Source organism: Dipodomys ordii, unplaced genomic scaffold, assembly GCF_000151885.1.
Source record: "Dipodomys ordii isolate 6190 unplaced genomic scaffold, Dord_2.0 Scaffold31, whole genome shotgun sequence".
NCBI classification, from domain to species: domain Eukaryota; kingdom Metazoa; phylum Chordata; class Mammalia; order Rodentia; family Heteromyidae; genus Dipodomys; species Dipodomys ordii.
The window spans coordinates 7688816-7714227 of record NW_012267247.1 but is presented as its reverse complement, the minus strand read 5'-3'; the positions used below and the strand labels follow the sequence as shown (position 1 = coordinate 7714227).

The following is a 25412-nucleotide window of genomic DNA, read 5'->3' as shown; positions in this document are numbered from 1 at the left end:
TCAAGCAGTAGAGCTCTCACCTTGAGCTGAAAAGTGTAGGGACAGTGCCCAGGCCCAGAGTTCAAGCCCATAACTGACCAAAAAAAAACAAAAACTGGAAGTGACACTGTGGCTTAAGTGGTAGAATGCTAGCCTTGAGCAAAAGAAGCTCAGGAACAGCACCCAGGCCCAGAGTTCAAGTCCCCAGTACCAGCCAAAAAAAAAAGGATGGACTTTATTTTTTGTGTGTGTGGGGGGGAGGTGGTCGGTCTTAGGGGCTGAACTCTGGGCCCGGGTGCTGTCCTTCAGCTCTTCAATTCAAGGCTAGCACCCTACAAGGATGGATTTTTGTGTGGTTGAAATTCTATTTTACAGTTAAGAAAAATCCAAAAATCTTTTTTTTTTCTTAAACTCATTATCTCATAGCCAATGACTGACAGACTTCATTTTAGAGACCTTCCAACTGCTTTTAGCATCTCTGGGTTTAGCTAAGGAGTCCATAGTGAATTAGTTTCAGACTTGAGCTAAGGAGATAGCAGTTTGATTATTCCAATATTACCTCTCATGGCTGCACCCAAGAAGCAATTTTGATTTCTGAAGTACAGTATGTGAAGGTGTGAGGGAGATCTGGAGGCTGACAGAGTCAAATTTCTTTCTCTACCTAATTTCCTAAAAAGTTACAGAAGTGGAAACCAGTCCATGGTGATGCGTTAGACAAAGAGGAAACTTTGACTAAGGCTTTTCTGACTGTGATCTTGGCATCAGTTAAAGAGTTTTCCAGATGCCAGGTATAATGAATTATAATCCTATAAACCTAGCACTCAGGAGATGCTGGAAGGAAGATTGCAATTTCTAAGCCAGCTTGGACTACATAGCTAAACCTTGTCTCACAAATAAAGCAAAACAAAACACACATCTCTTAAAAATAAAAACCAAAAACAAGGGCTCAGGACAGAATTTAGTGGTAACCTAGCATGTATAGGCCCTAGGTTTAATCCTCAGCACTGAAAAAAAAATATATATCCAAAGGTCTGCTTTATGCTAGCACATTGTCAGGTGTAGATGTTGTTTATGCCCCCTACCCCTACCTAATATTAGGCTTGAATTCAGGGCCTGGGCACTATCCCTGAGCTTCTTTTGCTCAAGGCTAGCACTCTACCACTTGAGTCACAGTACCACTTGAGTCACAGTGCCACTTCTGGCTTTTTTTTGTGTATGTGGTCCTGAGGAATTGAACTCAGGACTTCATGTATGGTAAGCAAGCACTCTTATCACTGAGCTACATTCCCAGTCCCTATGGCCCATTTTGACAATGTATAATGAATCTGCTCCCTCCAGATAATATGGCTTACCTCTAGGATACATCTAAATTTGTAGCTCCTTTCCAAATTGAAACATTATTGGTGATAACAAAAAAGAACTATTTTTTAGGGTGACAGATACTTTAAGATTAAAAACAAAGCAGTGTTTCTGAAGATCAGAGAGAAATGTGTGCATATTCTAAAGTTCCCTTCACTCTTACTAGTTGAAAATGATTGAGGCCCACTTTTAATTGTTATTATAAAGGTGATATACAGAGGGGTTACCATTTCACAAGTCAGGTAATGAATACATTTCTTTTTGGAGAATGTCACCCCTTCCTTTACTTTCTCCTAGTTTTTCCTATGGTTCCTGACCACAAGGGTATAATTAATTTTCAATATAGTGTCTAGTGAGTACCACTGCTGCATTTATTCACTTTTTGTCCCTATATTTCTGTGCCCTATCTACCCCCCTCCCCAAGATAGATAAACATATGGGGCTTGAACTCTGGGCCTGGGCACTGTCCCTCAGCTCTTCAATTCAAGGCTAGCACTCTACCACTTGAGCCACAGTGCAACTTCCAGTTTCCTGGTGGTTTATTGGAGATTAGAGTCTCATAGACTTTCCTTCCCGGACTGGCTTTAAACCGGGATCCTTAGAGCTCAGCCTCCTTAGTAGCTAAGATTACAGGTGTGAGCCACCAGCACTTTTTAAAAAAAGGTTTGTTAGTATACATTAGTTATACAAGGAGGGGTACTTTGTAACACTTCTATATTATGCAGACAATGTATTCCATCAACCCACTCCCTCTTTTCACTTTCTCTTCTTTCTCCCCTCTCCTTTTAAAATGGTTTCAACTGGTGAAACCCACTTTTTACTACATATAGTTTAAATAGATAGTGGCAAATTAAGTTGGCCTTATTTACTACTTGTAAGGAGAAGTCTATAGCATATACTGCCCTAAGGGGTAGTATAGATCTAAGGGAAAGTATAGATAGAACTCTGATGTTCCAAAACCTCTTGAAGTTCCGACTATATTCCTGGTAGCATTCTGCTTTCAAACAGTATAAGTTTTTTTCCCACAATCCAGTAAAGGAAACTTTTTTTGGGGGGGGGGTCTGGTCGTGGGGCCTGAACTCTGGGCCTGGGTGCTGTCCCTCAGCTCTTCAGCTTACGGCTAGTGCTCTACCACTTGAGCCACAGCACCACTTCTGGCTTTTTTTCCTTTTTGTTTATGTGGTGCTGGGGAATTTAACCCAAGACCTCATGCATGCAAGGCAAGCACTCTACCTCTGAGCCACCTTCCCAGCCCCAAGTAAAGGAAACTTAAAAACAAAACTTGAACTCCTTTTCAGTTACTCTCATTCCGTCATCAAAACTGTTCATTAAATCAGTTTACCAGTTCTTTTTCTGAGGTTTTTGAGAAGGAAAACTATTTGGCATCTAAAGACCTGGGTTTAAGTTTGTTTCTTTCTTTCTTTCTTTGTCTTTTCTTTTCTTTTTTTGTTGGTTGTGGGTCATGGATTCAGGGCTTGTGTGCTGTCTCTGAATCTCTGTGCTAAAGGGTAGCACTCTACCACTTGAGCCCAGCACCACTTCTGTTTTTTGAGTGGTTAATTGGAGATAAGAGTCTCATGGGAGTTTTGGGGTATAGGGATTGGTTTAGAAGTAAATGAGGTAGATTAACATCCTTCTTTTATTCCTGCCAAAGTACCCCTTATATGTACATGCACCCAACTTTACAAAGTATTTCTCCCAATTAGGAATGAGTTAAATAATGCATATTAGTTACAGATGTGGGAAGAGGGGTGAGTTAAAGTAGGAATAGAGAGAGAATACATATTTTTACCTTCCACTTGAAATAATTTCATACCTATATAAAAAAAGTTGTGGAGCTGGGAAGGTGGCTCAGTGGTAGAGTGCTTGCCTTGCATGCATGAGGTTCTGAGTTCAAGTCCACAGTACCACATAAGCATAAAAAGCTGGAAGTGGCGCTGTGGCTCCAGTGGTAGAATGCTAGCCTTGAGCTAAAGAGCTGAAGGACAGTGCCCAGACCCAGAATTCAGCCCCCACAATCAACCAAAAAAAAAAAGTTGTAAGAAGCTGGGCAGATGGCACTAAGGAGGCTGAGGGTGGAGGATCTTGAGGTCAGGGCCAGCTTAAGGTATAGGTGAGATCCTGTCTCAAAGAAGAAAACAAAACTGGTTGCTGGTGACTCACGCCTGTAATCCTAGCTACTTAGGAGGCTGAGATCTGAGGATCATGGTTCAAAGCTAGCCTGGGCAGGAAAGTCCATGAGACTCTTATCTCCAATAAACCACCAGAAATCCAGAAGTGGTGCTGTGGTTCAAGTGGTAGAGTGCTAGCCTTGAGCTGAAGAGCTGAGGGACAGTGCCTAGGCTCAGAGTTCAAGCCCCACGACCGACAGAAGAAGAAGAAGAAGAAGGGGGAAGAGGAGGAAGGAGAAGAGGAGGAGGAGGAGCAGCAGCAGCAGCAGCAGCAGGGAGCAGAAGGGGAGCAGAGGGAAAGGAAGGGAAATGGAAAGGAAAAAGAAAAGGGAAGGGAAGAAAGGGGAAAGAAGAGAAGAAGTTAAGGGCAGGGAAGAAGGGAAAGGAAGGAAAGGAAGCAGAGTTAAGGGAAGGAAAAGAAAGAGAAGAAAAAGGAAAGGAAAGGAGAAAAAGTGGGACTTAGGGTAGGTTTGATCCATTCACGGAGATCCCATAGCAGGTAAATACTTGACAGAGTTGGTAGAACATAAGCATAACACAAGTCTGTTTGATGAGAAAGTTCCTATTTCTCACCATCTTCTATAGTGGACCTAGAGACCTGTATTCTAATGCAGGTTTTGCTAACATCAGCACTCCAATTAACAATTTATTTTGAACAGTTGATCTTTCCTTTCTGCTAATGGAAACCTAGTATCCTTGATCCCAAACTCAGCTTAAAAAGAATCTTCAATGAAGTGTCCTGAGGGTTTTTTGTTTGTTTGTTTGTTTTTAACTAGGGCCTCATGCTTGCTAGACAGGTCCTATAAACCTTATCCTGAGTGTTTTAGCTATAGAGATTATTCTTTTTTTTGGGTCCGGTCGTGGGGCCTGAACTCTGGACCTGGGCACTGTCCCTCAGCTCTTCAGCTCAAGGCAAGTGCTCACCACTTGAGCCACAGCGCTGCTTCTGGCCTTTTTTTTTTTTTTTTCTGCTTATGTGGTACTGAGGAATCAAACCCAGGGCCTCATGTATGCAAGGCAAGCGCTCTACCACTGAGCCACCTTCCCAGCCCTATAGAGATTATTCTTGAATCTAGAATAGCTGATCAGTATAATTCACTTAGGGCAAAAATAAAGGCAAATTTGGCTCATATACTAAATTCAAGTTGAAGTTATTGGTGACTTTTTATATAGTAGCTTCCATATAAAAGAGATGGAGCCAGGTGCCAGTAATGTTAGCCTGTAAAACTAGTAGCTCAGGAGGCTGGTTTGAAGCCAGCCGAGGCAGAAAAGACCATGAGCCTCTATCTTTAATTAACTACCAAAAAGTTGAAAGTAGAGTAAGGGACATTTCCTAGTCAAACAAAACAAAGAGAGATAGAATGACTCTTTTTTTTTTTTTTGTCGGTCGTGGGGCTTGAACTCTGGGCCTGGGCGCTGTCCCTCAGCTCTTCAGCTCAAGGCGAGCGCTCTACCACTTGAGCTACAGCGCCACTTCCGGTTTTCTTGTGGTTTATTGGAGATAAGAGTCTCAGAGTCTCTCCTGCCCGGGCTGGCTTTGAACCGCGATCCCCTGAGTAGCTAGGATTACAGGCGTGAGCCACCAGCGCCCGGCGACTGTCATTTTTTTTGGTCATTTGTGGGGCTTGAACCTGGGGACCTGGGCTGGCTTCGAATTGAAATCTTGAGATCTCAGCCTCCTAAGTAGCTAAGATTACAAGTGTGATCAGCTCCACTGGCACCTAGCTTGGCCTCACTTTTTTTTTTTTCCCTTGGTCGTGGGGCTTGAACTTAGTGCCTGGGTGCTGTCCCTGAGCTTTTGTGCTCAAAGCTAGCCACTATACCACTTTGAGCCACAGTGCCACTTCTAGTTTTCTGGTGGTTAATTGGGGGTAAGAGTCTTTGAGACATTCTTGGCCAGGCTGGTTTCAAACCAGAGGATCCTCAGATTTCAGCAACCTTAGTGGCTAGGATTACAGGCATAAGCCACCAGTGCTTGGCTTTTGACCTCTTTTTATTGTTAAGACTTTTGATCATCATCATTATTTTATTATTTTGGTGGCAGTACTGGGCTTGAATTCAGGGCCTAGGTGTGCCATCCCTTAGCCTCTTCATTCAAGGCTGGCACTCTACCACTTGAGTCACAGTTTTACTTTTTGGTGGTTGAAATAAGTGTCTCATGGAGCTGAGAACAGCTGTATTTTTACTGCTATTCTGGTATGCAGGGGGATAAACCAGAAGAGGACCTACCCTCACCTTGGGGGCCCTGGGAACTATCTGGGCTATTGGACTGTTCCTTACACTAGTAACTGCCTTCTTGAAATGGAAGTTTATAGTCTTCTTCCTGTAGTATACAGGGTCCTGAGCATGCTGTTTCTAGGAAAACATAGAAGATGAAAGTAAGATTTAGTCTTTAACTTGCCTGCACTTTCTTTGGAGTTATATTGAATTTTTTCCCTTCTCCTTTATTATGCCCAGAGAGGTCTATTTTGATGAAAATAGATTTTTTTTTTTTTGGTCATAGGCCTGGACCCTGGGCCTGAGTGCTGTCCCTCAGCTCTTCAGCTCAAAGCTAGCACACTCTACCACTTGAGCCATAGTGCCACTTCTGGCTTTTTCTGCTTATGTGGTGCTGAGGAATCAGACCCAGGGCCTCATGCATGCAGGGCAAGCACTCTACCACTGAGACCTACCCAGCCTCTGAAAATAGATTAAAAAATAATTTGTTTTTCCTTTTATTTTTATTAATCTTATTTTTTGCTAATATGGTATTGAGGAATTGAACTCAGGGCCTTATACCTACTAGGCAAGCGCTCTACCAACTAAACCACATTTCCTACTGAAAGTGTACTTTTTTGGGGGGGGGGTCCAGTTGTGGGGCCTGAACTCTGGGCCTGGGCACTGTCCCTCAGCTCTTCAGCTCAAGGCTAGCGCTCTACCACTTGAGCCACAGCGCCATTTCCGGCTTTTTTGTTTTTGCTTATGTGGTGCTGAGGAATCGAACCCAGGGCCTCAGGCATGCAAGGCAAGCGCTTTAACCACTGAGCCACCTTCCCAGCCCTAGAACTCCAGTTTTAAAAGCAGGTAAAGTAAAAATTGATGAACTAGTTAGTAGTTATTATCCCTAATTATTGAAGAAGAGTTTTGTCTTCCTGGGTTGGTAGAAAAATAACTGATAAATAAAATGAGGGGGGTTAGAGATGTGGTTCAGTTAGTAGAGTGCTAGCCAATGAGTGACAGCATCAGGTACTGAGGACCCTTTCCCCCCCAAAAAATATAGCTGGGGGCCAGTGGCCTGCAATCCTAGTTACTCAATAGGCTGAGATTTGAGGATTGCAGTTCCAAGCCAGCCCAAGCAAGAAAGCCCCTGAGACTCTTATCTCCAATTAAATCACAGAAAAAGTGGCACTGTGGCTCCAGTGAGAGTGCTAGCCTTGAGCAAAGGAGCTCAGAGACAGTAACCAGGCCCAAAGTTCAAACCCAGGACCAGCAAAAAGAAAAAAGAGGAGGCGGGGGGGGGTAGAGGAGGAGGAGAGGGGAAGAGGTGGGGGAAGAGGAGGAGGTGGAGGGAAGGTAGAGGTGATGGAGGAGAGGGGAGGAGGAGGGAGGGGAGGAGAGAGGAGGAGGAGGAGGAGGAAAGGAATAATAAGATTAAGATTTCTTCTAAATTACTACTATCCTGTCCTTGTCAGAGTTTCCTTTATGGAAGAGTGGCTTCTAGATTCCAGAGAGCCATAGGCTCTTGTAACTTTATTTTCTCTGTTAGTTGGGTCTGGTTCACAGCTTCATTTCCTGCACAGAGGCACCACTACCAGCAGAGGGTGTTGTCTACTTACCAAGCCTGTTGTAGTCTTGGCTCAGCTAAGCAACAGCTGTTGGGCATGTGCCCTGGGTTTCTGTGAGAGTTTGGGCATGTCCATTTGGTTCCCATCCCCAGTGCCCACCCCTTTAGACCCTGGCCAGGTTATTGTGTCACTGGGGACTCTGTTCAGTAACAGGAAACTGGGGAAAGTTTAATTGTTTTCTCCTCTCCCTTTTTCCCATGCAGCTGAACAAAAGGTTCATCCTCAGTTTTCTACATGCCCATGGGAAGCTGTTTACCCGGATTGGGTAAGTGTGCAGGATGTTTATTTTATTTTCCTACATTACAAGTCGTTTTGGAATTCAATATTGTTAGCAACTAGACTGTGTTTGTAACTGAGGGCACAGGGTGTGAATTTGTAGAGGCCTCCACCTTCTCTTCCCTCCATTCTCCTGCAATGCTTGTGAAGTTTGAGAAATATTACTCTCCCATTTCTCTGTCTTTTTTTGTACCTTGACTAAAACCCCCTTTAAGGACATTCTTTTCCTAACCCCCTCCTCTCGTCTGCTTGGGTTTCTTGTTTCTTGTACCTTCCAACTCGGCCCCTGGTGAACCCTTGTGGGGCCATACGTGTATACCCCTGAGAGCAGCTGACAGGGGACCTCCTTGGGAAAAAGTTGTTCATTAATATTGCTTCAAAGACAAGAGGAATGTTTACTTTATTCCATGCCCTTCTGACTTATACCTCTTCCTTCTGAGCAGTTTCCTGTACCACAGTGGTATCAGTAAATACCAAAACTATTTCATGGTTTTGCCATCCAAAACTGATGGGTCAACATATAATACCAGGGAAGTACATGGAAAACCTTACTACTTCATACCTTAATTCAGTGGAAAAAGATAGGTTTCCCCACATGCTTTTTTTTTCTCTTGTCAGTTGTGGGGCTTGAACTCTAGGCCTGTGCCTTGTGTCCTGAGCTCTTCAGCTTAAGGCGAATGCTCCACCACTTGAGCCACAGTGTCACTTCCAGTTTTCTGGTGGGTTAATTATAGATAAGAATCTCACGGCCTTTCCTGTCCAGGCTGGTTTTGAACCATGATCCTCAGATTTCAGCCTCCTGAGTAGCTAGGATTATAGGCATGAGCCACTGGTACCTAGCCCCACATACATTTTTAAATTAACATCAGTTTTACAAGGGAGTTTTATTTTGACATATGTCCACATATGCATAAAATGTACCTGATCAGACTCCTCCCTCTTGCCAGATATTTGAGTTTTTATTAAAAACTCAAAGAATTCTTCCTCTAAGTATAAAATTCATTATCTAAAGACTGAAGATGCCTTCACAACAAAGCCAGTTTATGCCAACAGTCTCTAGTACAGGACTCCTTCGTTATGAGATAGTGAAGAGAGAAGGAGATGGTGGTGCTCACAAGATAGTTTTTGTTGTTGTTAAATTTGTTCTGTTCTGTTCTGGTTTGGATTTGGTTTCTTGCCACAGAGCCCAGATTGGCCTTGAAATCGTCATCCTACTGCCTCAGCTTTCTGAGTGCTTAGATTACAGGTGTGTACCATTATACCTGGCTTCATTTTGGTTTTTAATCTTTTCTGAGTTGGAGGGTTTTTTTTTTGTGAGTTCTTTGAGGTGATTTGTTTTAGATGATAAATCCTCCAGTTACAGTGTTTCCCTTTCACTTTCTGTCATAAATTTGTAAATTTAGCTGTAATGTTAGACTTCTTAGTACTAAGGAAGGAATAGGAACTACGTCAGTTTCTACATACTTTTGTATTTAACTCTCTTGAGAAGCTGAAACACTTTGTCCTGCTTGAAGAAATGCTGCCCTGTGAATGTTGACATAGAAAGTATGCTTAGGGGCTGGGAAGGTGGCTCAGTGGTAGAGCGCTTGCCTTGCATGCATGAGGCCCTGGGTTCAATTCCCCAGCACCACATACGCAAAAAGAAAAAAAGCCGGAAGTGGCGCTGTGGCTCAAGTGGTAGCGCACTAGCCTTGAGTTGAAGAGCTGAGGGACAGCGCCCAGGCCCAGAGTTCAGGCGACCGGACCCCCCCAAAAAGAAAAGAAAGAAAGAAAGGAAGTATGCTTAGTATGGTTTGTATGTCTGCATGTATTGTTTGGTGTCAGCCTGGGCAAGTGTGACAGTAATGGCCATTTCAAGGGCAGTTTGGATTTTGAAATGACTTGGGGAATTGGACAAATGCCAAGAGATGAATCTCCAGCAGGAGAAATAAGTGTGAAGTTAATCATTCAGGAAAAATAAGCCATATGCATTAGTAGCTGCCACCTGTGTAAGCTCTACTGTGGCAGGAGTTGTGTTTTGTTTTGTGTTTAGCCTGGAACTTGCTATTTAGCCCAGGCTAGCCTCAAACTGTGATCCTTCTGCTAGTTTTTTTTTTCCCATAACATTGTTGAATGCTGAGTACATGACATATATTGTAGGCACTTAGTTAATAGTTGTTGTATGAATGAGTAAATCATTATAAGCAATGGATGCATTGTTAAAGATTGGAGATAAAGGATCTGGTATGTCAGTAGATTACAGTAGACTTGAACCACCTCACTGGTGAGTAATGTAAAGCTGTGCTTGGTGCTGTTTTATAAAATAATACATCATAGTAGGGAAACTATTGTGATATACTTTGTTTGTTTGTTTATTTTGCCAGTTCTGGGGCTTGAACTCAGCCTGGGCATTGTCTGTGAGCTTTTTTTGCTCAAGGATAGCACTCTACCACTTGGGCCACAGCACCATTTCTGGCTTTTTCTGTTTATGTGGTATAGAGGAATCAAAGCGAGGCCTTCATGTATGCTAGGCAAGCACTCTTATCATTAAGCCACATTCCCTGCCCTGTGATATACTTAAAAAAAAAAAAAAACCCAAAACTTAAAAAGGTTCTTTTACCCCTTATCTCATTCTCTTTTTTCCATTCTTTTCATCTTCCTTTCCCTTACTATCACTGCCTTTTCTCTGCATGTTTCTCTCCTATTTTTGTTGTTTAGATTTTCCATTTTGAGCTGGATAATTCCTAGTTGTAGGGGGCTGCCCTGTGCATTGGAGAATGTTTAGCAGCATCCTGCTCCTTTTAACTATGTGCCAGTAGGACACTTCACATGCTTCAAGTTTGAAGATTAAAAACATTTCCTGACAGGCCAAATGTTCATTTGGGGAGGAGGGGGTGCAAATTTGCCCATCATTGAGAAATATCATTTAGCTATTTCTTGCTCTGTTAAAAGAGTTTTGGGATCAAAAAATTTACAAATCATACTTCAAGGTATTTTATTAATCTCAGTGTTAATTATACCTTTATTTTCCCCTTAAAATTTTTTCTTTCTCCTTTTTTTTTTTTTTTTTAATTTTTTGGGTCCAGTCATGGGCCTGAACTCTGGGCCTGGGCGCGGTCCCTCAGCTCTTCAGCTCAAGGCTAGCGCTCTACCACTTGAGCCACAGTGCCACTTCCGACTTTTTTCCTTTTGCTTATGTGGTGCTGAGGAATTGAACCCAGGGCCTCAGGCATGCAAGTCAAGCGCTCTACCACTGAGCCACCTTCCCAGCTCCTCTTCTTCTTTTTTTTTTTTTTAAATGCCACTTCTGAGGCTTGAGCTCAGAGTCTTGGCACTGTCACTGAGTTTTTTTGCTCAAAGCTAGCACTCTACCACTTGAGCCACATCTCCACTTTCAGTTTTTGGTGGTTAATTGGCAACAAAGTGTATCAGGGGATGGTTTAGATTGAGATCTTACGATCTCAGCTTCCTGAGTAGCTAGGATTACAGGAGTGAGCCACCAACACCCAGATAAAAATTCTCATATTTAAACACATATTTTGGAGGAAGTTTGTGAAGAAACCACAATAATTATTAAAAAGCTGGGAAAATATATCTGGGAAGAAAAAAAATTATTTAAAAACAACAGCAACAAAAAATACAAAGTGCTACTCATACCTATAATCCTAGTTACTTAGGAGGCCAAGATGTGAGGATCTAGGTCTGGAGCCAGTCTAGGCAGATAAATTTGTGATACTTTCATCTCCAAGTAACCAGAAAAAAGTCAGAAGTGACGGTTTGGGGCTGGGAAGGTGGCTCAGGTGTAGAGTGCTTGCCTTGCATGCATGAGACCCTGGGTTCAATTCCTTAGCACCACATAAGCAGAAAACACCAGAAGTGTTGCTGTGACTCAAGTGGTAAAGCACTTGCCTTGAGCTGAAGAGCTCAGGGACAGTACCCAGGCTCAGAGTTCAAGCCCCACATCAGACCAAAAACAAACAGAAACAAAGGGGCTGGGAAGGTGGCTCCATGGTAGAGTGCTTGCCTTGCATGCATGAAGCCCTGGGTTCGATTCCTCAGCACAACATAAGCAGAAAAAGCCGGAGTGGCACTGTGGCTCAAGTGGTAGACTGCTAGCCTTCAGCTGAAGAGCTCAGGGACAGTGCCCAGGCCCAGAGTTCAGGCCCTATGACTGACAGAAAAAAAAAGTGATGGTGTGGCTCAAGTGGTACAGCTTCAGTCTTGAGCAAAAAAAGCCAAGAGAGAACATGCAGCCTGAGTTCAAGCTCAGTTCTGGCACAGAAAAAAAATTTATTTAGAGGGCTGGAAACATCGCTCAAGTGGTTAGAGTGCTTGCTTGCCTAGGAGGTGCAAAGCCCCAAGTTCAATCTGCAGTACTGTCACATATATACATACATACATACATATATATATGTATATGTAAAATATAACATTTATATACACAATATATAAAATGTGTATATAAATGCTTATATACACATTTTATATATTGTGTATATAAATATTATATATATATATATATATATATACATATACATAAACACATATATAAAGGCAGTGGGCCCAAGATATATCACTGTTCAAAATCAGCCTGGCAGGAAAGTCTATGGTATTCCATATATATATATATGTATATATATATAATTTAGAGACATTAATATATTATTTAGAGACATCAGTAAAGTGCCCTATTTCATTTAAATAAGAGTCATTAACTTGATACTCTTTACTGGGGTCCCAGTAATCTAAATAGGCGTATGGTCCAGTTGGAGAGGTGTGGGTTAGGTTTGAGAACATTTCACAGTGAAAATGTTTGAGAATTTCCTTCACTGGAAAGCTTTAAAAAGGAATAGGTTTTATTTGTCTGAAATTTTTTTTATTGTGATTCAGATTATTTTTCAGGTTCTCTTTCATTCTTCCATATATTCCATTGTCACAAAAGAGTCAGGGCTAGGGTATGGTTCAAGTGATTAGAGTGCCTACCAAACCAGGTAAATGCCCTGAGTTCAAACCCTAGTAACGCTTCCCTTGCCCTCCCCAAAATAAAAAGACAACTCAGTTTTACCTTTACAAAGGATGATTTATGTTAGTTCTCAAGTGAGAAAATGTATATTTCAGCACCTGGTTGTATATTCCTCTTACACTGTCCTGAAAGAAAAAGGAAATTAGTTCCAAATTTATTCAGCAAGATAGAGCAGCTAGTAACATTCCTGTTGTTAAAAAAAGGGGGGAAAAACTAATGTGGGAGTCCGTAAAACTAGAAATGCAGTGAGCCCCAGATATAACATCATGGCCTGTTGCTTAATTTTTCAAGAAGATATGAAGTGTAGGAGGCATTGAAAATGAATTAAGACTGAGGAGATTGTAATGTTGAGCAGCTGAAGTCACATCAGTATCATGTCTGCCTTTTTAGAAAAACTGACCACTCCACTGATCTCAGTGTTTTCTGTACTGGCATCCACGTTGCATCCATATGCACTTGAATGCCTACGGTGTACAAGATAAGTCTGCTTCCTGCCAGCCTCAGTTAACAAGAGGGTTATAGCTTTAATGAGATTAAATACCAAAAAGAGTTAAAACAACAAAAAGTTAATCTGCAGGGGGCTGGTGGCCAACTCTTGTAATCCTAGCTACTCAGGAGGTTGAGATCTGAGGACCATAGGCTAGAAAGTCTTATGAGACTCCCCCTCCCCTCCTCAGTTTCAGGGCTCGAACTTGGGGTCTAGGATGTCAGGTCCCTAACTAAGCTCTTTTGCTCAAGTTGTGCTCTTATTACTTTGAGCCACAGCACCACTTGTTTTCCTGGTAGTTAATTGGAGATAAGTCTTGCAGACTTTCCTACTCTGGCTGGCTTCTAACCAATATCCTCAGATTTCAGCATCCTGAGTAGTTAAGATTACAGGTGTGAGCCACTAGCACCCACAGGTTGTGGGTGCTGGTGGCTTATCTTTAATTAATTAACCACCAAAAAGCCAGAAGTGGAGCTGTGGTTTAAGAGGTAGAGTGCTAGCCTTGAGCATAAAAGCTTAGGGACAGTGTCCAGGCCCTGAATTCAAGCCCCAGTACTGGCACTAAACAATCAGTCCTCGAAAGCAAACAAGTCAAAATTGTTGTGGGCTTCAATTTCCTTATCAGTGTCTACAATCTTTTTTTTCCTTTTCCTTTTCTTCTTTTTTTTCTTTGCCTTTTAGTTACTACTATCTTTTTAAAATTAAGTAGTAGTAGTATAAAGAAGTTACCATTCCATCTAGTTAGTACTATCTTGCTCAATTTTTAGTCCAGCTGTGTTCCTTAGCATCTGAGGGGTTGGGTCCTTCCCTGTTAGTCACTATCTGAGTCACTCTGGAGTCTGGGTCCCAGTGATGTTTGAAAGATTTGTTTCTTAAAACTGCCATTCAAATGAGACAAGGTGTTTCTAGAGATACTTCACAGGCACTTAAGGCAGTGAAATGCATAGCCTGAAAATGAGCCTGTCTTTTGAAGTTTTAAAGAATAGTGTTGGAATCCTCTTCTTAGACCAGGAAGAGAAATCGGGTGCTGGGTGGCTCCTGATAGATGCTTTCTTGATCAGAGGCAGATCATCCATGCACTTGGCCTCCACTGAGAGGTTGGGAAGTTGGCAGCCTGGATTTGTGACAGATGAGGTCATTTTGCTTCCTTTTATTTTAAAGTTGCTACTTCAGTTTTCACCTGCTGGCGTGCTCATGCTATTTGCATAGCTTCAAGGGCTTTGGAATTTAAAGACTGGTATATTTATTTTGGATTTTAATTGTGGACTAAAAATTTTTAAAAATATAGTGTTTGTGTCTTTGTTAATTAACAAATGTCTTAAAATACTGAAGTATGTATTCATTGTGAAGAAAACCTTTTTCTTACACGGTGCTTACTCTAAAATATTTAGAAAACTTAAAAAAGCAGGGTGCTGGTGACTCACGCCTGCAATCCTAGCTACTCAGGAGGCTGAGATTTGACGATCGAGGTTCAAAGCCAGCCCAGACAGGAGACTATTATCTCCACTAAACCACTAGGAAACCGGAGGTGGCGCTGTCGCTCAAGTGTAGAGCTCTCACCTTGAACTGAAGAGCTGAGGGACAGCGCCCAGGCCCAGAGTTCAAGCCCCACAACTGACCAAAAAAAAAAAAACTTAAAAAAATAAAAAAAAAACTCTATTTCCTAGCACTCAGAGATATTTGATGTCTGTTTTTTGGGATACACACACGCACGTGTACACACATATACATACAAAGAGACCTGCTTTTTTTTGTTGTTTCCTTTTTGTAGACAAGGTCTTAAGATGTGTACCTCAAACTGGCTTCAAATTTGTGAGTCTCCTGCCTCAGTCTTCTGGGATTATTATTATGCTTGGCTACACTTACTTTTTAAGCGAACATACTTAATAAAATAAGTTCTTTTTAGCATATTTTTGTAATTGTATGTAGATAGTATATACAAAAAGTGATCATATTAAGTTGCTTTAAAACTACTCTTAAGGCATATTTGTTCCCCCCACATGATTACAAAATGTAATACAGCCTTTAAAAAATAGTACTTGATGTGCAGATGTGCCATCTTAGTCATCTCCTGTTGTTGCTTTGTAGGTTGCTTCCAGTTTTTTACTATTTACTCTGATCTTTTAATTCCTCCTCTATTGCTGTTGTACCTGCAATTTCTTAATCATCTTGGCTTAAATTTTATAATTTACATAAACAACATTAAGAGAATCATTATGAAACATAACATAATGATTAAGGCTAAAATTTCAACTCTGCCAAACCCTGGGTCCTCCAAAGAGATAACATGGGATATTGTTATTTATTCTTCGAGATTTGTTGTTGTTGTTGTGGGACTTGAACTCTGGGCTTGGGCCCTGTCCCTGAGCTGCTTTTGCTCAAGGCTAATGCACCACCTCTGGCTTTTTATGTGTATATGGTACTGAAGAATTGAACCCAAGGCTTCCTGCATCCTAGGTAAGCACTCTACCACTAAGCCATCTTTCCAACCCTTATTCAAGATCTTTTTTTTTTTTTTTGGTTGGTCCTGGGGCTTTGAACTCTGGGCCTGGGTGCTGTTCAGCTCAAGGAGAGCACTCTACTGCTTGAGCTACAGAGCCACTTCCGGTTTTCTGGTGGTTTATTGGAGTCTCATGGACTTTCCTGCCTGGGCTGGCTTTGAACCACAATTCTCAGATCTCAGCCTCCTGAGTAGCTAGGATTACAGGCGTGAGTCACTGGCATCCGGCTCTTTGAGATCTTTTTTTTTTTGGGGGGGGTCCAGTTATGGGGCCTGAACTCTGGGCCTGGGCGCTGTCCCTCAGCTCTTCAGCTCAAGGCTAGCACTCTACCACTTGAGCCACAGCACCACTTCCGGCTTTTTTCTTTTTGCTTATATGGTGCTGAGGAATAGAACCCAGGGCCTCAGGTTGCAAGGCAAGCGCTCTACCACTGAGCCACCTTCCCAGCCCCTCTTTTGAGATCTTTTAACTGCATTTATATACTTATACTCGTGTCTTTTATCTTGTTTTTTTTAAACCTACCATTATTAAATTGCTTTTAGTATAATTTTCTCTCTGTAATATGAGCAAAGATTATTTCTAAAGACAAAGAAAGAAAGACAAAGAAAGACAAAGGTGAGGTAATTTGAGGTAAAAGTGAGAGGATTTTTGTTCCAAAACTGAGAACCAGAAGCCTCATTATTAGGCTCTGAGGAGACTTATTTGTGTTTCCTCTGCTATTGCTTAACAAAGCTGATTTTTTCTTTTCTCTTCTTTCTTTCTTTTTTTTTTTTGGTCGGCCACGGGGCTTGAACACTGTCTCTCACCTCTTCAGCTCAAGGCAAGCACTCTACCACTTGAGCCACAGCACCGCTTCCGGTTTTCTAGTGGTTTTTATTGGAGATTAGAATCTCACGGACTTTCCTGCCTGGGCTGGCTTTGAACCATGTTTCTCAGATCTCAGCCTCCTGAGTAGCTAGGATTACAGGCGTGAGCCACCGGTGCCCAGCATCTGATTTTTTTCTTAGTAGATACATCTCCTACTTACATCTTTCCTATTTGTGTTTTGGGTTTTTTTTTGGTATTGATTTTCATCGTTTTGTGCTGGTCAGAGGCAAAGGGAAGACTTTAGGAAGCTTAAAAAAATAACATTATGGCTATTTGTTCTGGTTTCATATGAGACTATAGTCGGACCCAAGGAGTGTTAATGGACTCGTTTCAATTCCTACCCGAGGGAAGAGGCTTCCTCAGACTCGGCTTCGAAGCAAGACTGTCTCACGTGATACTTCTGTCCTGTCGTTCTGTGCTGGCTCTTTCCTACCTTTCAACACGGAGACACATGGCTCTGAAACTTGCCCAGTGTGGCTGAATTTCAAGCAGAGTGAACTCTGCTCTTCTCATAATGAGACGTGCTAGCCCCCCTTTCCCACCTCCAACCCGAGAGAGTGCTGCACAGTGTCAGGATTTAAAATGAAACCTTTGTTATAGCCCATGGGGGAAAAATGGATCCAGTCCAGCCCCAAACGTATCACTCTCTGCCATTCCAAATTTACCAAGAGTTTTGGCATCTCTGAAACTTTTTAGAGGGGAAAAAGTTTGTCTTGTTTTGTTTTGGGGAGGCACTTGAAATGGCATGTGGGGGAAAAAAGCAAATGCATGGCAGGTTTTGTGCCAATGAAAATGAGGACAGCTCAGCAGAGAAGGGAACTGGAATGTAAACTGTAATTGACCCATAGCTGTGGCATGACTTCTGGGCACCAGAGGGGTCAGTAATAGAAGTTGCCATCCAAGGGCAAAGAACGAAGATCACCAAAATTCGATTCAGTTTTAGGGTTTTCTAATCTGTAGTGGTTACTGTTCATCCAGAAAAGGCCAAATTAGGGGTGAAAAACTAGCAGCACCTTTTTCTACAACTTGAGATTGTTTTGTGTCTTTTGAGAAGAAACCCTTCTCTGTGGCTTTCCAGAAGCTATTTATTAATCCAGCCTAGAGCTGTTCCCCACCCTACCCCTCAGTGTACCACAGGCAGTTTTCTTTGATTGGGGGGAGGGGGAGGTGAGGGTGGATAAAAGATACTTTGCTGACCACGAATTGTTAGCATGGCTCTAAGGCCCGTGTGCCTGGTTTCTCTCTTGCTCACCAGTTTTTAGTTTGCTTTTTATTTCGGAGGACTTCAACTGTGGTTTGTTCTTGTTGCCAAAGGAGCTTCAGGCATGCACCACTGTTTAGGATCCAGTGGCCACATTTGGCAAGCAGTGGTTTGAATGACCTCTCCTTAGGAGCCCTAGGTCACTGGCTGGATTTCTGCCTCCCTCCATTACAGGCTCTTCCTGTATTGGGAGTGGCAGTTGGCCAGGGCATTATATTTCCACTGGCCTGAAAACATACAGACCCTGATGAGTAGAGGCTTGTAAGAGGGAAAAGAACAACAGTGCAGGAAAGGCTGAAACAAATGATTGAGGCCCTAGGTCTTGAGAATTGTGAAGGGGAAATTTGGGATCTTTAGGTGGAGCAGTTAGTTTGAAAACATCTAAGAAGACCACAACAGAACTGTCTTGTTTCCCCTCCCCTTCCATTACCTTCCCTAATTTCCTCTTTTCCTTCCCACTCTTTCCCTTTCCTTTCCTTTCCTAGTACAAGGTCTTACTAGTAATTTAGGCTGGTCTCTAACTTGGGATCCTCCTACTTCAAACTCGCAGGTACTGAGATTGCGAGTATGTACTATCACACAAGCTCTTATAACTGGGTTCTTGAAGTAAATAATCTCAATAGTTTCATGACATTCCTTTTATAGAATATAGTTTTCTTTTTCTTTCCTGTTTCTTTTTTTTGTCAGTCCTGGGATTTGAACTCAGGGCTTCATGCTTGTTAGGTAGATACTCGAGCCATGCCCTCAGTCTTTCTCTCTTTTTTTAATCTACACTCAGAAATTTTAATGGCTATAAAAATATAATACCAGCCAGGCACAGTGGCTCATGCCTGTAGTCCTAGCTATTTAAGAGGCTGAGATCTTAGGATCACAGTTCGAGGCCGGCCTGGGCAAGAAACTCCATGAGACCCTTACCTCCAAATAGTCACAGAAAAAACTGGAAGTGGCACTGTGGCTCAAGTGGTAGAGTACTAGTCTTGAGCAAAAGGAGCTCAGCACCCAGACTTAGAGTTCAAGAAGCCCAGGACCAGCAATAAACAAATAAAATACCTATTTTCCCAAAGAAAATGTCATGCTTTAATTTTTCAGAGGGAAAAAGGGGCAATATAACTAGTTGTCTTATCCTAACTGCACCTCAATAAGCCATATGAACAATCTCCTAATTGTTCATTTCAGTGTCCATTTCTTATCAAAAGAAAGAGGAATGAGAAGAATCCTAGACTATACATACATTTGCTATTATATCTTGATTTGATTCCCAACCCTAGCCCTTTCTTGCTTTAGTTATTTCTGGATAAAGTATTGTGTTTGCCTAGGATTGGCCTTGGATTATGATCCTTCTTACTGTGCCTCTTGCATATCTGGTATTACAGGCATATAACAACACATTCTAAGCCAAGCTTAGAATATAGTTTGTTTTTTTTTTTTGTTTTGTTTTTGTCAGTCGTGGGGCTTGAACTCTGGGCCTGGACACTATCCCTCAGCTCTTCAGCTCAAGGCGAGCACTCTACCACTTGAGCTACAGTGCCACTTCCGGTTTTCTGGTGGTTTATTGGAGATGGTAGTCTCTCGGTCTTTTCTGCCCGGGCTGGCTTTGAACCGCGATCCTCAGATCTCAGCCTCCTGAGTAGCTAGGATTACAGGCATGAGCCACCAGCGCCCGGCTGAATATATATATATATATATATATATATACACACACATATATATATATATTTTGTTGTTGGTGGTGGTCTTGGGGCTTGAACTCCAGGGGTGCTGTCCCTCAGCTCTTCAGCTCTACCATTTGAGCCACAGCGCCATTTCTGGTTTTCTGGTGGTTAATTGGAGATAATAGTCTCATGGACTTTCCTGCCTGGGCTGGCTCTGAACCATGATCCTCAAATCTCAGCCTCCTGAGTAGCTAGGATTATAGGTGTGGGCCACTGATGCCCAGCTCTAGAATATAGTTTTAATATCAGAGAGTTTGAGAACTAAGGAAGTGTTCAAGCTTAAAGGGAATTTCTTTACTATTTAGAAAAACTGTTTTAATGAGAAACTTCTATGTTATCTTGAACTCAATATTGCTGGGGTTAGGAAATAGGATGCCAATGCATAATAATAATTCATAGTGATTATCCCACGAATTGTTTTCATAGCTGAACCCTGAATCCTTTATTCCTTTTTATTAAATTTGTGCAAAGTGGCATGATACCCGGAAGTAAGAAAGAAGCATCCTAGGCATTAATTGTTTGCATTTAGGGGGTGTGTATGTGGATAGTCACTACTTCTGGGACTGTTGCTCACTAATAGGCTCCCTGTATCTGCAGGATGGAGACATTCCCTGCAGTGGCCGAGAAGGTTCTCAAGGAGTTCCAGGTATTGCTGCAGCATAGCCCATCTCCTATTGGAAGTACCCGCATGCTACAGCTTATGACCATCAACATGTTTGCTGTACACAACTCACAGCTGAAAGGTAAGGAACCTCTAGTTATTTCACCTAGAAAGAGATTAGTCTAGCTTCTGTCCTGTCTACCATATCACTTTTTCTGTGCAACAAACACACACACTGCCCTCCCTACCATTGACTCAAAGTCTAGTCTCTGAAATCTGTAAGACTATCAAGTGCTTGGGTAGGATGGAAGGAGGGGATCATGGTTATAGAGCTTAATTTGCAAACCAGGAGATGAAGTTGCACATCTGGCTATGCTAAAGGCAGCATCAAGTCTTCTTGGAAGCTACAGACCCAGAGCCTCTCTCAAGGGAGAGGCATTGCTGAAATGTTTCACTGCAGAGACCATACACTTGGCAAGGACTGGGAATGGCTGTTTCTGGACTCATGTACCCTGTTTGTTCATTATGGAAAAGTCTAGCTCCCTATGGGATATCCCTTGTGGGAGTCTGCCAAAGAATAAGAACAGAGAATTGATGAGCTTTGGTGACTCAAATCTGGAAGCAAAAAATCCACCAGGCCCAAAATTTGGCTAGTGTACTGGCATGTATTCTGAACTCCTTTCTTGAACAGTGTGTGTGTGTGTGTGTGTGTGTGTGTGTGTGTGTGATGTGTTTAAGAGAGAGAGAGAGAGAGAGACAGACAGACATAGAGTCAGAGACAGAGATGGAATAGGGAGTAGGAGGAGAAGAGAAGGAGGGCATATTGGCAGACGGTTGGTTTTTGTGTTTTCTTTTCTTCTGATGGTCCTATGGACCTTGCATTTACTTAGCTTGTTTGTTTGGCTGGTATTCTACCACTTGAGCTACACCTCCCTGCATTTTGCTGTTTGTTTTGGAGATGCAGTCTAGATGGAATCTAGTCTATGCAGGCTGCCTCAAATTGTGATCTCCAAATCTCAGCCTCCCAAGTAGCTAGAATTTTAAGTGTGAACCTCCACACTAAGCTCAGATAAGGTATTTCTGGGCAGCATGCTACTGACTCTATTATTGTACCTTTTCTTGGAGCTTTCTCTGACTCTAAAGTTTATTTATCTTTCTGTTTATAATTGGGGGGTAATGCTCAACTTTTGGTGGTGAGGAATTTTCCCCCTATTAGTGGATGTACTACATTTTCCCTGGAAACAGGGTTCTTCAAAGGATTTGTATAGGTAGGTCCTTAGCTACTTGGGCTTTCAATCACATCTGAATCATAGCAGCCTGCTATCAAGATGCAGAGGCTTTGGGAGCATTTTTGAACTTGGCTAATTATTCTTGAGGCTATTATGAGACAGTGAGGAGGAATGGGGTCCAGTGGGGCAGAGCTGGTTTTCAAGAAGGAGGAAACAATGTTTGTTTCTTGGTGAGGCTGTAAAGTCCAAAGAGAAGAGTCTGCTACCAAGAAGGAACCTCACTGAACTCTGGAAGTGGGTCTCCAGAGCTTCCCTCCTACTCATTTTCCTCCCTTCTATTAACCACCATTGAATTAGAGGCCTATGATAAAACTAGAATACATTATTAACATCAAAAGACCTATGGTTTTTGTAGATGTGAAGGTAAAGGACCTGTAGCTCTTGCCTGTGAAGGATCTGTTTTTGACAGCTTTTGTCCAAAGAAATACCTTGGTCATTTCTAGGCTGCTTTTTTTTTTTTTTTTTGCGTCCAGTTGTGGGGCCTGAACTCTGGGCCTGGGCGCTGTCCCTCAGCTCTTCAGCTCAAGGCTAGTGCTCTACCACTTGAGCCACAGCGCCACTTCTGGCTTTTTCTTTTTGCTTATGTGGTACTGAGGAATCGAATCCAGGGCCTCAGGCATGCAAGGCAAGCACTCTACCACTGAGCCAACTTCCCAGATGCTTTTTTTTTTAAGTAAAAATTTTGTGTTTTTTCGTTTGTTGGTGCTGGAATTTGAACTCAGGTCCTCTTGGTGCTGAGCCATGCCTCCAGCACCTTGGACTTTTCATAGGCCACCAGTGAATTTTCTTATAGCTGTTAAGTACAGGTTAAAAAAAGAATATAAGAATGGAAGTAAGGTAAGTACAAAGAAAGAAGGAAGTAGGTGGTTCCATTTGAAGCCAGTTATTGTAGGTATTTTCCATGGTTGGTCTTAACAAATACCCTCCAGCCAGGAATGACATATAAAAATCTATCCTAGTGACTCCTCCTCATTACTGGCCATGATCCAGCTCTCACCTCTACGACACAAGAGGAGCCTGAGCTGGGGTGATTGGTCACAGGCTCAAGGGTAGTTTGGGGAAAAACAGCCCAGGCCACAGGATATAACACTCAGCTAGGACACAGAGCTCTGTGGACATGCTGCCAAGTACCCGGTGTGCAGCTGAGGCGGCTGTCCAGACCCCACTGTGTGGGCTGCCATTGGGAGAGGGGTGAGCAGAGCACTCAGCAGGGCTGGTTGGTGGGAAGATGCACTTTTCCATTTCCCAGCACATGAGTCATCTTCTCTGGGCCCCTGTGCTGTGCTTGCATGGACAGTGGCAAGAAGGGGGTGTTGTGGCTGAGTAGCAGCATCTGTGCCGGGGGTGGAGAGGGAAGAGGGTTGGGGAGAGGGTAAAGATTTAAATCCTTCACTAATCAGCAGCAGTTTGAATCACATTTTTATGAGTAAGGAAGTGATAAATCAGCCCTGCGTGTTCAGCCCCCAAGTGCTGTCAGCTGGTGCCCTTCTAAAGGTTTCTCTCTGCACCAGTCTGCATGCTGTCAGAGTCGCCACCCAGCCACAGGTCCCTGGCTGTCTAAAACCAGGAAGTGCAAGGTCTGATGCTGCCTGGCCCTCCCAGGTGCTTGGGGTCTGTGGTGATTTGGCAGTCACTGCAAGTTATAGAACATCTGGGCCATCATTTTTCTTTCCATTCCTTCTTGGATGTGTCCTTCTGGGTGGGTGTTTGTGTATGTCAGTTCCTGGACTCTGTGGAGGAGAGCATTCCAGCCTGAAGCACAAGTGATCTTGTGGCCCACAAAGCAGTCCAGATCCTTTCAATCTGTGCTTGAGTCTTCCCCAAGATGCGGGGTCAGAAGTATTATTTGGAGAGCAACAGAAAAGCCCTTACTTAAAAAGCATGTCCTTTGCTTATGCCTCTTATACTATCATGAATCTTTCATTTTTGTGCTCCAAAGCTGCCTTTGTAATAGCCACCTCCTTTTCACAATATCAGTAGCCCAGGGATAGAAATCATACTGTCATTAACACTTCAGGGTGATTATTTTTCAGATCTGTTTTCTTTGTGGATGTAGAGCTGTTTAAAAGCTTTGGATGCTTCAAAATTAAAATGGAGGGAAGCTGAGATGATGGGGAAAGAATGATATCTTTCCCTAAGTAAGGCTTTTCCCTTGAGCTAACTCTGCCAGTGAAGGTGGAAGTTGGGAGGTTAGATTGACCTCTCTTCCACCCAGATTCAGCTCTCTTCCCACCCACAGGGGGAATATATGTGAGCTTTCTGACATACCATTTAGCCAACCAGACATTCAGATTTTAGCAATTACCTTAAAACTCATGGGGTTGGGGCTGTTTGTGGGAAGATTTTTATTTCCTCCTATCATGTGGGCCCCATGCAAGATCTTATTTTAGTGGGACTATAGAGAGTCTAGAGTCTTAATACTCTACACTGAGGTGGTTGGAGACAAATAAATTTGAGGGATTGGACAAGGGATGTTAGGGAGCTTTGGTATTTATTAGGCATATAGTATTGCTGAATGCATGGATGAGGAAGGTCACAGCTCCGAGAAAGCTATGTTCCTTACCTGGCCTATATCCAAACTGGTGGTGAGATAGGTGGTTCCAGAGTGATGTCACAATTGGTAATCTTTCAGTGGCATTCTGAGCTTGAAGGGAGAAAAGGCCTTCTCCACATGCCTCAGTATTTAATACTGCAATAGCCATCTGATTGGCTGATTTGAGGTAAGGGTGAACTGTTGATCTAAACCACAAGCACTCCAAGAATTTTAATTAAAAAAAATTCTGTAATTTAAGGAAACAAATCTAGGTTCTTGAAGATGAATAATTGAAGCAACATTTATGGTAGGGCATCACTGAAACCCCTTTGCATCCCATCTGTGCCCAATTTATTCCAGCCTGACCAGCCTACCTCACCCCCACCTTTCTCCTCTTCCTTTCTTTCTCCCCTCTTAATCTTCTTTTAAAAACGTGTTTTATAATATTTGGAATCAAAACCATTTCAGGCACACACTGTTTTATTTTACTCTATTATTGGATTATATTTCCTATAAATCATTGGATGTTACTCATTGGCCACTGCTGGAATAACTTCCCTTTTCTTGCCCTGGCCTCCTCTTTTTCCTCTTCTACCAGGTTCATAGAATATGTTTCCATTTCAGCTTTGCTGAAAAGCCCTGATAGCAGCAAGAGGGCACCCAAGAGACACTTTTTCGTGTGTTATTGATGTTGCTTGCTTTGAGAGAACACTTGGGAACCAGAATTAAAGTAGAACTAGACTGGATTTTCTTTCATGATCATTTGTGCTTGATTTTGCTTATTTTATTTTTGTGTTTTGTAAGACAATGTCTTGCTATGTAGCCTGGGCTGACCTTGAACTGGCTATCTTTCTACCTCCTGAGTGTGAGGATTACTGGTGTGCCACCGTGCCTGGCTTCTGCCTGTTTTATGGTGTGAGTAGTGCTGAATTATAAGAATGCCATCTGTGTGTCTTCAGAGAGATAGAAAACTACAGCTATCGATATGGGACTTCCAGAGCTTTAACTCATTGTTATGTATACATGTTGACACTAGTTGAGAACTTCACTTCAGAACCAGAATTTGTCTTGTGGCATACAACTTTGGAAACTTTACCAAAAGCAGTTTGCTCCCTGTATTGATTCATATCTGACTCTCTTACTGAAGCAAAATGTATGAAGTGCCTAATTCTCTGCTTTTCAAAACAGTTGTACAGGAAATCCACCTTTCATAAGGAGTTAGGCTTGAATTTAGCTGTGTAATTGTCGCTCTTATTCCTATGTCTATAGAGTCCTTGGACTCTTTATCCACAAGGATCCCTGCATAGATTGCTCTAGGTAAGCAGTGCTAACTTGTAGTTTCAGGTTTCTTCAGGCAAATTAATAGGGGGAGGGCCAGTGTGACCAGCAACTTTTATGAGAAATAGTGTTAAAGGTCAGAATGGGTTAGACTTTGAAGGCAGGGCAGAGAAGGCTTCTGTCTGCCTTTCTGCCTTTCTGCCTTCCTTTCTTTCTTCCTTCCTTCCTTCCTTCCTTCCTTCCTTCCTTCCTTTCTTTCTTTCTTTCTTTCT

The 25412-nt window shown here is 42.5% G+C and overlaps 1 protein-coding gene across 1 annotated transcript in view; it reads left to right on the top strand.

Moving 5' to 3' along the window:
- Smg6 (SMG6 nonsense mediated mRNA decay factor) overlaps positions 1–25412 on the top strand; it is a 255941-nt gene that overhangs the window by 41829 nt on the left and 188700 nt on the right. The window contains exons 5-6 of the mRNA XM_013016534.1: positions 7537–7598; positions 20037–20182. Coding sequence (XP_012871988.1) covers positions 7537–7598; positions 20037–20182 — 208 coding nt within the window. The remainder of the gene's footprint in view (positions 1–7536; positions 7599–20036; positions 20183–25412) is intronic.